Raw genomic sequence first — 12,958 nt, 5'->3', positions numbered from 1 at the left:
GAGATATCAAGTTTGAAATAATGACAAAGAACCATAAGACGTGTGGAAAAACCAAGTTTAAGACGTGTGGAAAGACCAAGGGCCATGCTGCATAAGTCTTAGTCTTCATTGGTATAGTCTTCAATATTGAAGTTCCAAAAAGAAAAAAGAGGGAAGCTTCTAATAATAACACATGGTATTGTTCCATGATACGCCCCTAATTGTGGAATAATATAAGTAGGAATAGATTGTGTAGCTTAATTACGGAGAATTAATTGTGTTCATGCAATTTTAGGAAAAAAAAAATAGTGGCATTATGGTAATTTTTTCTAACTTCAAAAGTGTAATTTTTAAGTGCATTTCTCAATAAACACTTTAATAATAAACCTAAATCATAAAAAAAATAAAGCCTAAGCTGTAAAAATTGAAACCCCAAACCAAACCAAACCAAACCAAAATCATAAACTCTAAAAGATGAACCTCTAATGAACTATAACGTGTACTTTCAAACTAGCCAAAATATATGGTATAATATTGTAAAGTGCACCGTATAATATTGGATAGTGCAGTTTTTTTAAATTGGATCGAGAAAGTTACTAAAATGTCGCTAAGGTTTTTTTTCCCTCTTTGTTTTATAAATTTTAGATCTTGCCCGATAGAATATTTGTTTCTCAGAAGGTTATCCCTTTTAGCTATTTTATTTTTCCTTGAAGATATTTTTGAAATATAAAAACAGAATTATGCACATTAATTTGCTTGGTAATAGTGCTAAGGTCCTTAACTTTGGAAGGAAGGAAATAAGAAGAGTTTATTAACTAGACATGTTTCCAATTTTTTAGAGATATTGAAAATACGATAATGAAAACAGAAAATGTGTTTACTTATACATTTTTAAACTTTGAAAATAGAGTATGGAGAATGGAAAACTAGATAAATGAAAACTAGAGGATTGAAGTAAATGCAACCACACGACTAGCTACTACAAATATAACGATGGTTGATTTGCATCTAAAGAAAAATTTACATTGTAGGAAGACTCGCTTAAATCGACTGGCATTTCATCATAATGATCTCTGATTTCTTGAAAATTGGATTCGCGTAGATTGGAATTGTTCTTGAGAATATCATCATGGCATTCAAGCATGTTGACTACTGCAGACATGGATGGCCTAAGCATAGGGGAAGGATTAGTACAAAGCAAAGCCACTTTGATCATTCTGAGTGCTTGTTCTTTGTCATAATCATAACCCAATCTTGGATCCACTAGCTCCAATAGGTTTCCTTTTTCTTGAAGAACAAGTGCCTAAAAATGTGCATAGATAGATACAACAAAACAATGTAAAGTATTAAGACTATGCCACTTAGTTTGAAGGTTTGGAATCTATGAGCTTGGTAGTCTTGAAATCTCACCCAATCAAGAAGGCAAACGCACTCCTCGTCATGACGATACTTCATGTTGTTCATCCCGGCAACAATTTCTAATGCCACTACCCCAAAACTATAGACATCAGCTTTGAATGTTAAGTAGCCCCATAATGCATATTCAGGAGCAGTGTATCCCCTATAGAGAAAATGGAGAAAGCAACAATTTCTTACAACTATATGCATGATGGATCTTGATCGAAATACAAAATGGACAATAATTTGTTTAACATCTTACATTGTCCCAGCAACTCTTGTGCTGATGTGTGACTTGTCATCATCATAGAGTTTAGCTAAACCAAAGTCAGAAATTTTTGGATTGAGTTCTTTGTCAAGAAGAACATTGGCGGTCTTGATGTCTCTATGAACAACTTTTATTGCCGATTCTTCATGCAGAAAAGCTAAACCTTTTGCAATACCAACACAAATACTTTGTCTTGTAGGCCAGTCTATGTGACACTCTTCTGAACCTGTTATTGGCTATTAACTTAGAATACTTAATGTTTATCTTGATAAAATAAACTAAATCCTCACTTTTCTACTATTAGGATATATATCTTGTATATAGACAACGAATTGAAATGTCTTTGTTCATATTATTGGCTTTTTTAAAAAAAATTGTGAGTGGCAACAGAAATAATAAAATTATGATTTCAAATTTACCAAAAAGAGCATAGGCAAGGCTGTTATTTTCCATGTACTCGTACACCAGCAACAATGGTTTTCTCTCAACACAACACCCATAAAGTTTCACAAGATTAGGGTGCTGCAAACAAGAAATCATGCCTATTTCATTCAAAAATTCACGGTATCCCTGTCGTGATTTGGTTGAGAGTTGTTTTACAGCAATAGTTGTACCATCCAATAATGTACCCTAATTTTATACACAAGGGAAAATCCAAGATTATCAACATAAGCATCTATAGTAAGCCTGAAAACAAAAGTTATGAATTAGCACATTGACATATTGTGGATATTTGTATTTCTCTATACCTTGTATACAGGTCCAAAACCACCTTCTCCGATCTTATTTGCAATATTGAAGTTGTTTGTAGCAGCTTTAATTTGTTTGAAGGTAAATAGACCAGTTTTTAGCTCAAGGCCTTGTAGTTCTGCACCAAGAAAATTACTTTTAATGAAAAAAATTTTTAAAAAAAATTGTGTGAATCTGCAAGGCACATTATCAACAAGCTTATGATTGTTTTGTGATGCCAAGAGCAACCATGGGCACGTTTTAGATATTTCTAATTTATTGTTTTTTGGGGATGACAGGAGAAACCCGCAGTTACTACTTAAGGTGTGCGCGGGAAAATTAGCCAGCAAAAGACCACAAGGAGGTAAGCCAATCTAAGTCACCCATAGCTGACCGGTTAAAACCAAGAAGGCCAATAGGCTGCTCCCACTAAGAGTTGAACGAACTAATGCATGCACAAATTGTCACAATGTCCAAGTTTCCCGTGCAAAATTAGAAAGTAATTAAAAGTAGATGCAAATATTACCCTTTTCCTTTGAGGTCTTGTTTTTAATGTAGATCTTCGACCCAGCAAAACAGAGGATTGTGAAAATAAGAAATGAAGAAGAAGCTATAGCAACAACTATGATTAAAGTCTTTCTGTTCTTGGGAGGTTTGAAATCTGCAGGTTTGTTGGAAGGGGATGAAAGTGAGTTAGATATCTTTTATATATTTATGTGCACTAAACAGAAACAAAGAAAAAACAGAAACAAAGAAAAAGTAATATGCAAAATTGGCTAAAAATAACTAAATAATAACCACATTTAAAATTTAAAAAGCCAAAATATATCAACTATATATGCTATTTATTAAAACTCTAATTGATTTATTATATGGGAGTCATCACTAATATTACCAGATTCCACAGAAATGGCAGATATTAAAGGGCCATATGATCCTTTAATTGGGGCTGCTGTTATTCCTTTTCCAGCATATTCAAACCGCACCTCAAGAGTTTTATCTTTGACTATTGCTTTAAATTGTTTGACCAAGGCCTTATCAACTCCTTGTACTTCAGTTTCAATATCAAAATCCTTTAATTTCCTTTCACCCTGTAGCCATAAAATCACTATGGTCAACTGCACATCACTCGGTGGTTGAATTGATCAGTTTAAACGGTAAAGTTCTTATTCGACCTGTATATAAACATCAAATATGCGTCTACCAAGACTTCGAAAAGATCTACCATCTCTCAAAATTATCTCTGCAAAATGAAGTTTCACATTGTAGTTTCCATTTGCTAAACAACGTCCTTGATATGTCAGAGATAAAGGAGACAAACGAGCCGTCTGGTAGATTTCAGAGTCTTTTCCCTTGATGACTGATATATTTGTTGTTGTATAGTCAGATAAATTTAAGGTTCTATCCCAAAAGTACCCCGTATTACTAGTTACCCAGTTCTCTTTGTTAGAAACAAATCTCGCATAGCCCGATGAATCTTTATCTGCGTCATATGTAGTGCCACCAATTACAACATTGCCTCCTCCACAATTGATGTGAAATGAATACCAATCTGCACAAAATGAAAAAAAAAAAAAAAAAAAAAAAGCACTGTGAAAGAAGTTCAACTCAACTAAGCAAGGGATACATGATGCAAGTATTGTGATATGATGTACTAACCTTTAGTGCAATTCTTTAGACACTTTCCAAATTTTCTATATAAAGCCAAAAGGTAAGTAAAGTTAGAGATCTTCAATTTAGAGACTAAATTACTTTAAGATCAGAGTTACACTATATTCACGCTTTAATTTATTAGAGGATGTTAAAACCTACCCATTTTCTCCTCCATTATAGCTTTTGAACAAGTTTCTGAAGCAAAATGAGAAAGCTAAAATCAACCATATTTGAAGGAATACTTGAAAGAGTAATGCATAAAAGACCCAAATCTTACAGGGTTTCCCGATTGCAAGTTGGCGACAAAGAGTTCTCCTCAAAATTATTGTAAGAAAGATCTGTATAACTGTACGTCATTGTTTAAATTCTATTAGTGCTTTTTTTAGACGACAGTAGTTGAAAAGAGTTCATGTACAATACTGGATATATAACTAACTTTAAAGACTGAACTTACTATGTGGAACCTCGATTTAGAACCCATTGAGGTATTTGCCCACTGAATGAGTTGCTCGTTAGATACCTAAGAAGCAAGTAATATTCAATTCATCATTTAAATTGAAAAATAAAAATTAAAAAAACAACAAAGAGTGGTTATTAGTTTAGAATGGAAGTTTCTTGTGCATAATGGTTAACATCAAATGGATTTGTTACTCACATGTACTGCAGATTATCAAGACCCTGAAGACCATCAATCCCTCCTTCCAGATTATTAAAACTCAAATCTCTACAAACTCAATATCATAACAGAACAGTAAAGCAGAGAATATATGATATGATATTAGAAAAATAGATCTAATAGTTCATTAATTTACAGCTGAGAAGGATGAAGAGAAAATTCTAGTTGCAGAAATTACAGTTGTTGCAAGCTGTTCATATTAGCTAAATCAGGTATCTTCCCCGAAATATTACACCTCCTCAACATCCTGCACCCAAAATTATTTTTTGCGTAAATAACTTCACTTCATAGTGGAATTATGAAACTTATATTAAGGTCATTTTTTAAAAAGAAAAGGCATTACTCACAGCTTTGTCATGTTTGTCATGTGCTTTAATGTAGGAAATCTGGAGACACCACCTCCATTTAGGTCACTGATTCTACTGCAGATTCATGTTATTCACAATTACATTTTAGTATGTGGATCGTAACGATAGAAAGTTCTACTATAAACAAAACGTGTATGAATATTAACTAAATTGTCAAAAGAAATCTTAACTCACAGTTCTATAAAGCTTGTCGATACAGAAATATTTTTTGGTATGGGTCCTTCAAAACCACTTGCTTGAACCTCTCTGCCAATTATATATGCTTGTCGATAAGAAATGTTTTCAATTTTAGAGCGTTAGATTTGAGTGCTTACAGTTTTTGAAGGTTTTTGAAAGTTTGAAAGCTAGGCAGTTTCCCTGTGAAGTTATTACTGCTGAGCCTACTGCATTGATGAACACATGACAAGTGAGCATAAAGTGTAGAGGAAACAAGAAAAGAGGTTCATCACAAATTACTTACAACTCTATCAAATTTGTGAGAGCATTAAGTTCTTTTGGAAATTCACCTGTGAGATAATTACCACTAAGAAAGCTACAGAAAGCGAAAAAGAAGAAATCATCAAACAAGAAAAAAAAATTCAGCCCATATATGATGAGAAAGATTCTTTTATTTAATTTGATTAACAAAGGCTTACAAATTTTGTAAGTTGACAAGTTTCCCAAGCTCAGGTGGAACACTTCCACTGAACATATTGTACTTCAAGTTCCTGAAAGTTTATTTAATTTGTTGTTAGAACAAAACACAAACAATAAGTTCCCCATAATAAAAAGTTAAACAAAAGTTTTACTTGTGTAAGTAGAGTGATATATAGGAGCAAGAGAACATACAAATATGTAAGCGTTGTTATATTTCCCAAGTATTTTGGAATCGGCCCAGACAATCGATTCACAGCAAGAGATCTGCAAATCTTTACTTCTTTAGCATGGACTAGCAGATGGCTTACATTTATATAGCTTAGGTTATAATACACAACACAACTTACACAAGTTCCAGCTTCATAGAAGCCCATTCCGGGGGAATTGTACCACTTAAGTAATTGCGGTTGAGGTCACTAAAGAAAATAATACTAATAATCAAGCAAAGAATATGAATAAGAAGAGTGATTATTGCATAAATGTAGAAAGTGTTTGTACATTCTCTTGAGAAATGGCAACTTCACCAAGGCGGGAGGGAGGACACCTTGCAGATCCTGTCCCCTCAAATTTCTGCTTAAACAACCATAGAGACTATTAGAACCATGAGGGTACACTAGTAACCTTAAGCAAATTCATCTTTATACAACATAAAGTATCTGCGTTGTTTGGCAATTAGCTTAATCATGATTATGTTACATAATTTGACAATTGTTTGTAGAGTGGTTGGTAAATGTCAAAAAAAAAAAAAAAAAAAAAAAAACTGAATTATTACTTATCCAATAATAGTGGGTCAAAACCATCAGCGTTTAATTTTAACAATCGTTATATCGTGCACTAGGGCGCACAATGCATGGTGCGCCCGGACCAAAACGACGTCGTCTTTTATGGTCAGATTTTATGTGTATTATGCTAAGAGTTTATGTGTATTATGTTATGAATTTATGTGTATTATGTATTATGTTAGATTATGTGTATTCTGTTATGAGTTTATGTAGATTCGAAACATGAGATTTTTATTTTAGAAGTTAACGGTAGAAACGGGAAACAAAATTTCTAAAAAAAAATATGACCAAAACGACGTCATTTTGGCCAAGGCGCACAATGCATTGTGCGCCCTGGTGCACGATATAATTTGCATAATTTTAATGGTTTTTTTTTTTTTTTTTTTTTTTAATTCATTGATCCCCCGTCCCATTCTTGTACTTTCATTTTTGGCAAATTTTATTGTGGACAGTCCACAATGTATTGTAGTCCATTCATCAAAACGGTGCCGTTTCGTGCCGTCTCGCAAAAAGTAACTCTGTTTTTATAACATATTCAGTTTCATTTTATATACACTGCAGTTTCATTTCAACACAATTACAGTTCCATTTCGATATAACTACAGTTTCATTCGACATTATACACTCAAATATGTGAAACTGTTATTCAGATCCATTATTTTATATACACTATAGTTTCATTACAACACAATTATATTATCATTTCAATATAACTACAGTTTCATTAGACAATATACAATCAAATATGTGAAATTGTTATTCATTTTCATTTTATATACATTGTAGTTTCATTTCAACACAACTACAGTTTCATTTCGATATAACTACAGTTTCATTCGACATTATACATCAAATATGTAAAACTCTTATTCAGTTTCATTTTATATACACTATAGTTTCATTACAACACAATTACAGTATTATTTTGATATAACTACAGTTTCACTGAACAATATATACTCATATATGTGAAACTGTTATTCAATTTCATTTTATATACACTGCAGTTTCATTTCAATACAACTACAGTTTCATTTGATAATATAAAAACAATATGTGAGGCGGTTTCATTTTAGATAAACTATAGTTTTATTTTATAATTAACACACAAAAAATACAGACTCCATTAAAGTGTAACGTCAGCTATTTCTTTACTTAAAGAAACGGCTCCGTTTTTGGACCATGGTCCATGATATAATTGCTCTTCATTTTTCTCACCATATTATTATATTAACTTTTATTTAAAGGAAATTGTCTTTTTCAAAAAGAAAAAAAAAAGAAAAAAAAAAAAAAAAAAAAAAAAAAAAAAAAAGAAAATGGTCAAATAGGCCATTAAACTTTAATCAAAAAGTCAATTATTAGACCTTTCAACTTTAAAAGCGTGCAATTAATTAAACCCTTAAACATATTATTAACCCAAAAATCAATTGGTGACTAGCGTTCCGGCAAACCTCCGGCGGGAGTCCGACCATATTCTGGCCAAAAAAACACTAGTGAAACCTCGCCCGTGTTGTTTGGTCTGCCTTCTCCTTCGCAAGAGAAGGCAACCAGTCTGGTTGCCTTCTCGGCGACTTGAGAAGGCAACTAGAGTGGGTAGAAGGCAACTAGTTGGGTAGAAGGAAGAGCTTACATGAGCCGCACATGGCAAATACCAGCAGGGAAGTTACAATCGCAAGTGAGATTATTAGTGTAGAGAGGTGTATCTATGCTTTGTGGTGCCAACCAGTTGGAGTTGTTGCCACAAGGATTTAGGCTAAAATCCCAATCCTTCTTCCCCACTTGATCTGCTATTTCTTTAAGTGCATTTACTTCCATATTCATTCAAAAAAAGCTACTTGTTAATAAATATGTAATTTGCATGTAATTCATAATCAGCAAGAAAAGAACAGAGAGATGAAGCTTACGTTCATGTTGAGGAAGATGCCCACTCTGTGCTTCAAGAAATATTGGATAAAAGAAGAAGGAGAGTATAATTGGTATGAGGATTATGAACATGGAGGCTGACATGCTTGAACTCCTCAGCTTCAGTTTTTTCCTTACATATATATGCGTGTGTCATTATATATATATATATATATATATATATATATATATATATACCCACAAGAAGCTCCTCACTGTCATTGATGAGACTCGATCCCTATTTTTCTAAACTTTCACCTCTATAACCAGTTGAACTGACCCGAACAAAAATAGAGTACATGATACTATGATAGAGTTACAATTAGTTGTGGGGAAGTGGACCAGAATGAGATATTTATGCCCTTATTACTGTTTGGCTGATGCCAATATAATGAGTTTTGAGCAAGTGGCGTAACCCTTGGTGCACGATAGAATCTTAAATCGTATCGTCCAATATTTAGTGCTTGGCCGTTGGTTTAGTCACTACAAAGAAAGATACATTCATTTTTCTTTAATTTTGGTCTATTGAATGACCGTCATTGTCATATTAATGACATATGTGTATTTGTGGGTTTTAAATCCATGTTTTTTTGGTACAAGTCTACTTAAAATGTCAAATAAAGAATAATCATTTTAATTAAAAATCTAAACTAATGGTTATATATATATATATATATATATATATATATATAGGGGTGGGCGTAATTCGGATTATTCGAACCAACACCCGAAATCCGAACTGAATTTTAAATTTTGGGTAAACCCAAATAGTTATCAGTTTGGATATTTTAAATTTTGGTATATCTGAATATAAATTCGATTCGAATATCGGGTGTTAAAAATTTATCCACACCCGACCCGAAATCCGAACTAACCGAAATTTTATTATAAATATAATAATATAATTTATATATTTAGTTTTAAATGTATTTCATAATTAATAATAAATTAATTTTTAAAAGTCTATTAGTTTATTATTAGTATTTGTCTTATTTTTAGTTTGATAGTATATGAAAAAAATATAAATAATAAAATAATAAATTCATTAAAAAAAAAAACTCAAAATTGATAAAACAATATTTTGGGTATATCCAAACTAACCCGAAGTAAACCCAAAATAATTTCACCCGAACCGAACATATCCGAATTAAATTTGGTTCGGATATCGGGTGTCAAAAACATCACCCGAAATTTTTGGATATCCGAAATAAAATTCGGGTATCACCCGAACCGAACCAACTCCCACCCCTATATACCTCAAGTATACCTCAAGTATCTCATAACTCTCACTATTGCCTTCCAGTGCGCATCACTGGGGTTACTCGTATATCTACTGAGTTTGCTAACCGCAAAGGCAATATCAGGCCTGGTACAACTCATTAGATACATCAAACTTCCAATAATCCTAGCGTATTCTACTTGAGAGATACACTTTCCGCGATTTTTGGACAGATGAACGTTAGTATCTAATGGAGTCCTGGCCACTTGATAATCATCCTTGTTAAACTTTGCAAGGATTTTATCAACATAATGAGATTGGCTTAACACGAGACCATCAGGTCTTCTCACGATTCTAATCCCAAGGATTAAATCTGCCAAACCCATATCCTTCATGTCAAATCTCGAATTTAACATGTCCTTGGTAGATTTGATCATTCGATCGTTACTACCCACGATGAGTATATCATCAACATATAAACAAAGAATGACATAACCGTCTATCGTTTCCTTAACGTAGACACACTTGTCACTTTCGTTTATATTGAACCCATTGGTAGTTCCCAAGTGTGATTCTGTAGGATAGAATCCACTTCACTCTTTATAGCCTCTTTCCACATTGGTCATTCCGTAGAAGTCACAACTTCTACATACGTTTGAGGCTCGTTTTCTAACAAACATGTCAGAAAATCCGGTTCATTTTCTAGTAAACAAGTTATAATATGCGTATCACATTCTAACATGTACGTCAGAAAATATGGACCAAAGGATTTTTCAATCCTAACTCGCTTGCTACGTCTAGCTTCGAGCTCGGGTTCTATTTCAGACCCTCCACTGCCGTTATCCACAGCCTCGTCGAATGCTCGTTTCGACGTACTAGGTCCCTCACTGGGCCTACACGGAAATACATCTTCAAAGAACGATGCATTCCTTGATTCAATTATCGTGTTCTTATGTACGTCCGGATTATGAGACTCGTGTACTAAGAACCGATATGCACTACTGTTATGTGCATAGCCAATAAAGATACAGTCCACCGTCTTAGGACCTATCTTTATTTTCTTAGGTGTTGGCACCAAAACTTTGGCAAGACACCCCCACACTTTCAGGTACTGGTAAGAAGGTTTCCTACCGTTCCACAGCTCATAAGGAGTCTTATCGAGCTTCTTGCGGGGAACCTTATTTAAAAGGTAGTTACTTGTCAAAATCGCCTCACCCCACATACTTTGAGGTAGGCCCGAACTTATCAACATCGCATTCATCATCTCTTTCAATGTGCGATTTTTCCGTTCGGCAACACCGTTCGATTGAGGTGCGTAAGGTGCCGTACGCTCGTGTATGATACCTACACTTGCACAGAAGTCACCAATAGGTGCTTCGTACTCACCACCTCGATCGCTTCTAACCTTCTTAATCCTCTTATTAAGTTGGTTTTCCACTTCATTCTTATAAAGAATGAATTTATCGACGGCCTCGTCTTTGCTCTTAAGCAAATACACATAGCAGTATCGTGTGCTATCGTCGATAAACGTGATAAAATATTTATTACCACCGCGCGATTTTATTGATCTAAAGTCACATACATCTCTATGAACCAACTCAATTGGTTCTGTTTTCCTTTCAATCGATTTAAAAGGAATTTTTGTTTGTTTTGCCTCAACACAAATCTCACATTTGTGCTTATCAACTTGAAATGCAGGAATATGGTCCAAGTTAATTAATCTACGTATAGAATTAAAATTAACATGACCCAGTCTACCGTGCCACAAACACGAAGACTCAAGTAAGTAGGCTGAATTAATAACGCTTTTATTAATCGCGGTTATTGCATCAAGCTTAAAAAGCCCATCTTGCACATAACCCTTGCCTACGTACATTCCTGATTTCGACAAAACAACTTTATCTGACTCAAACACTAACCGGAAGCCATTCTTGTTCAACAATGAACCAGAAACTAAGTTCTTCCGTAGCTCCGGTACGTACAAGACGTTGTTCAGAGTCAGCTCTTTCCCAGAGGTCATTCTGAGAACTACTTTGCCCATGCCTATCACAGTAGACTGAGCAGAGTTTCCCATCCATACCTTTCCACAATTAGTCATCTCGAAGGTAGTAAACAACTTACGGTTGGAACACATATGTCGGGTCGCGCCCGTATCAATGAACCATTCCGTTTGGTTCGAACCAACCAGGTTTACCTCGGTCACCATTGCCGAGAGGATGATTTCGGACTCATTCTGATTGAGCCGCACCACGTTAGATTCCGAATAATCATTCTTCCTCTTAAGTGCTTTACAATCAGTCCACTTGTGACCCATAATGCTACAATTGAAGCATTTTCCGTAGAATTGCTTCTTGAAGTCCTTTCTGCCCAAAGGCAACAAATGGATACTAGGTTCCACTTGAAAGGCTTCACTCACGATCGTTCCTTCGTCAACTTGACTTAGGACGATCCCGGAATCCACCATCTTGTATTCAAGTAATCGGCTAACGACAAACATTTTTGCCTTAGCGTCATCACTCTTATACTTTAGGTCCAAAGATTCCCACAACGAGTCACACAAACCATTCAAAACATAGTTTAGGCATAGGAAAACCAAATATTTCCAAATCCTCACTATGCTAACGGTTTGAGCATTAGACTCATGTTCCTTTCCACTAGGAACCATCTCGGTCAAGAACCATGACATGCCGAGAATCATTAGGTTGTACAACATTTTAAGTTACAACCCTTCGAAATTCAACATCTTGAATTTCCATGGTCTTTCGACCAATCCACAAGGTACCGTCTCATGTACCTTCATCGTAGGGATATACCCTTTGATGCCACCACCGGTCTCCGAACCAAAGTTCACCGGGGTTTCGGAAAGTGCAACTACGTTGCCGATCTGACCAGAGTAGACCGTGGTGAGTTTTAAGCTTTCAAGTCCGGTGTTTGGCCAAGTGACGACCTTGTTGTGAGTTAGAGCAGCGGCTAGGAGATTTGGACTCGGGTCAGGAGCAGCTTGATGATTTGGAGTACCCAAATAGGAATTAATCGCTGCCGGACTTAAGGGATACCATTTATCCCGAATAAAGACTTGTTGAAATCGCGGTGACCCCTCCGAAAATGTATCCAATGTTAAATTTGTGTAGAACTCGGCAGTGAGCCATCTGGAGTACGGACCAATATGAACAAGTGACGCAAGCAGGTATTGATCTCGCAAAATAGGCACAATGTTGCATTTTTCTGTCAATTTCTCCACATTGATGGATTTTTCCAGAATAAAATCCCTAGTAGCATGAACATTCCAGTCAGACATCAAATCTGGAGACAATAAAATAGGATGATATTTCTTCTTGGGTTGTTTCA

General features: G+C 34.8%; 1 protein-coding gene across 1 annotated transcript in view; it reads right to left on the bottom strand.

Annotated features, from left to right (window-relative positions):
- Window positions 1-891: 891 nt before the first annotated feature.
- Window positions 892-12,958, bottom strand: part of LOC109184611 (probable leucine-rich repeat receptor-like serine/threonine-protein kinase At3g14840) — a 23,856-nt gene continuing 11,789 nt past the window's right edge. The window contains exons 2-25 of the mRNA XM_019334632.1: window positions 8,394-8,503; window positions 8,120-8,297; window positions 6,206-6,277; window positions 6,055-6,123; window positions 5,900-5,971; window positions 5,707-5,778; window positions 5,532-5,603; window positions 5,386-5,454; window positions 5,246-5,317; window positions 5,051-5,125; window positions 4,882-4,950; window positions 4,683-4,751; window positions 4,482-4,547; window positions 4,305-4,373; window positions 4,187-4,222; window positions 4,034-4,068; window positions 3,550-3,926; window positions 3,270-3,465; window positions 2,901-3,035; window positions 2,395-2,513; window positions 2,065-2,275; window positions 1,640-1,871; window positions 1,390-1,540; window positions 892-1,282 (exon numbers count right to left, since the gene is read on the bottom strand). Of these exons, the coding sequence (XP_019190177.1) occupies window positions 959-1,282; window positions 1,390-1,540; window positions 1,640-1,871; window positions 2,065-2,275; window positions 2,395-2,513; window positions 2,901-3,035; window positions 3,270-3,465; window positions 3,550-3,926; window positions 4,034-4,068; window positions 4,187-4,222; window positions 4,305-4,373; window positions 4,482-4,547; window positions 4,683-4,751; window positions 4,882-4,950; window positions 5,051-5,125; window positions 5,246-5,317; window positions 5,386-5,454; window positions 5,532-5,603; window positions 5,707-5,778; window positions 5,900-5,971; window positions 6,055-6,123; window positions 6,206-6,277; window positions 8,120-8,297; window positions 8,394-8,496 (2,943 nt within the window). The 5' untranslated portion in view covers window positions 8,497-8,503 and the 3' untranslated portion in view covers window positions 892-958. The remainder of the gene's footprint in view (window positions 1,283-1,389; window positions 1,541-1,639; window positions 1,872-2,064; window positions 2,276-2,394; window positions 2,514-2,900; window positions 3,036-3,269; window positions 3,466-3,549; window positions 3,927-4,033; window positions 4,069-4,186; window positions 4,223-4,304; window positions 4,374-4,481; window positions 4,548-4,682; window positions 4,752-4,881; window positions 4,951-5,050; window positions 5,126-5,245; window positions 5,318-5,385; window positions 5,455-5,531; window positions 5,604-5,706; window positions 5,779-5,899; window positions 5,972-6,054; window positions 6,124-6,205; window positions 6,278-8,119; window positions 8,298-8,393; window positions 8,504-12,958) is intronic.

This window comes from Ipomoea nil, unplaced genomic scaffold, assembly GCF_001879475.1.
Source record: "Ipomoea nil cultivar Tokyo-kokei standard unplaced genomic scaffold, Asagao_1.1 scaffold1266, whole genome shotgun sequence".
NCBI classification, from domain to species: domain Eukaryota; kingdom Viridiplantae; phylum Streptophyta; class Magnoliopsida; order Solanales; family Convolvulaceae; genus Ipomoea; species Ipomoea nil.
The sequence above is the reverse complement of the archived record's forward strand: the minus strand, read 5'-3'. Positions and strand labels throughout refer to the sequence as shown.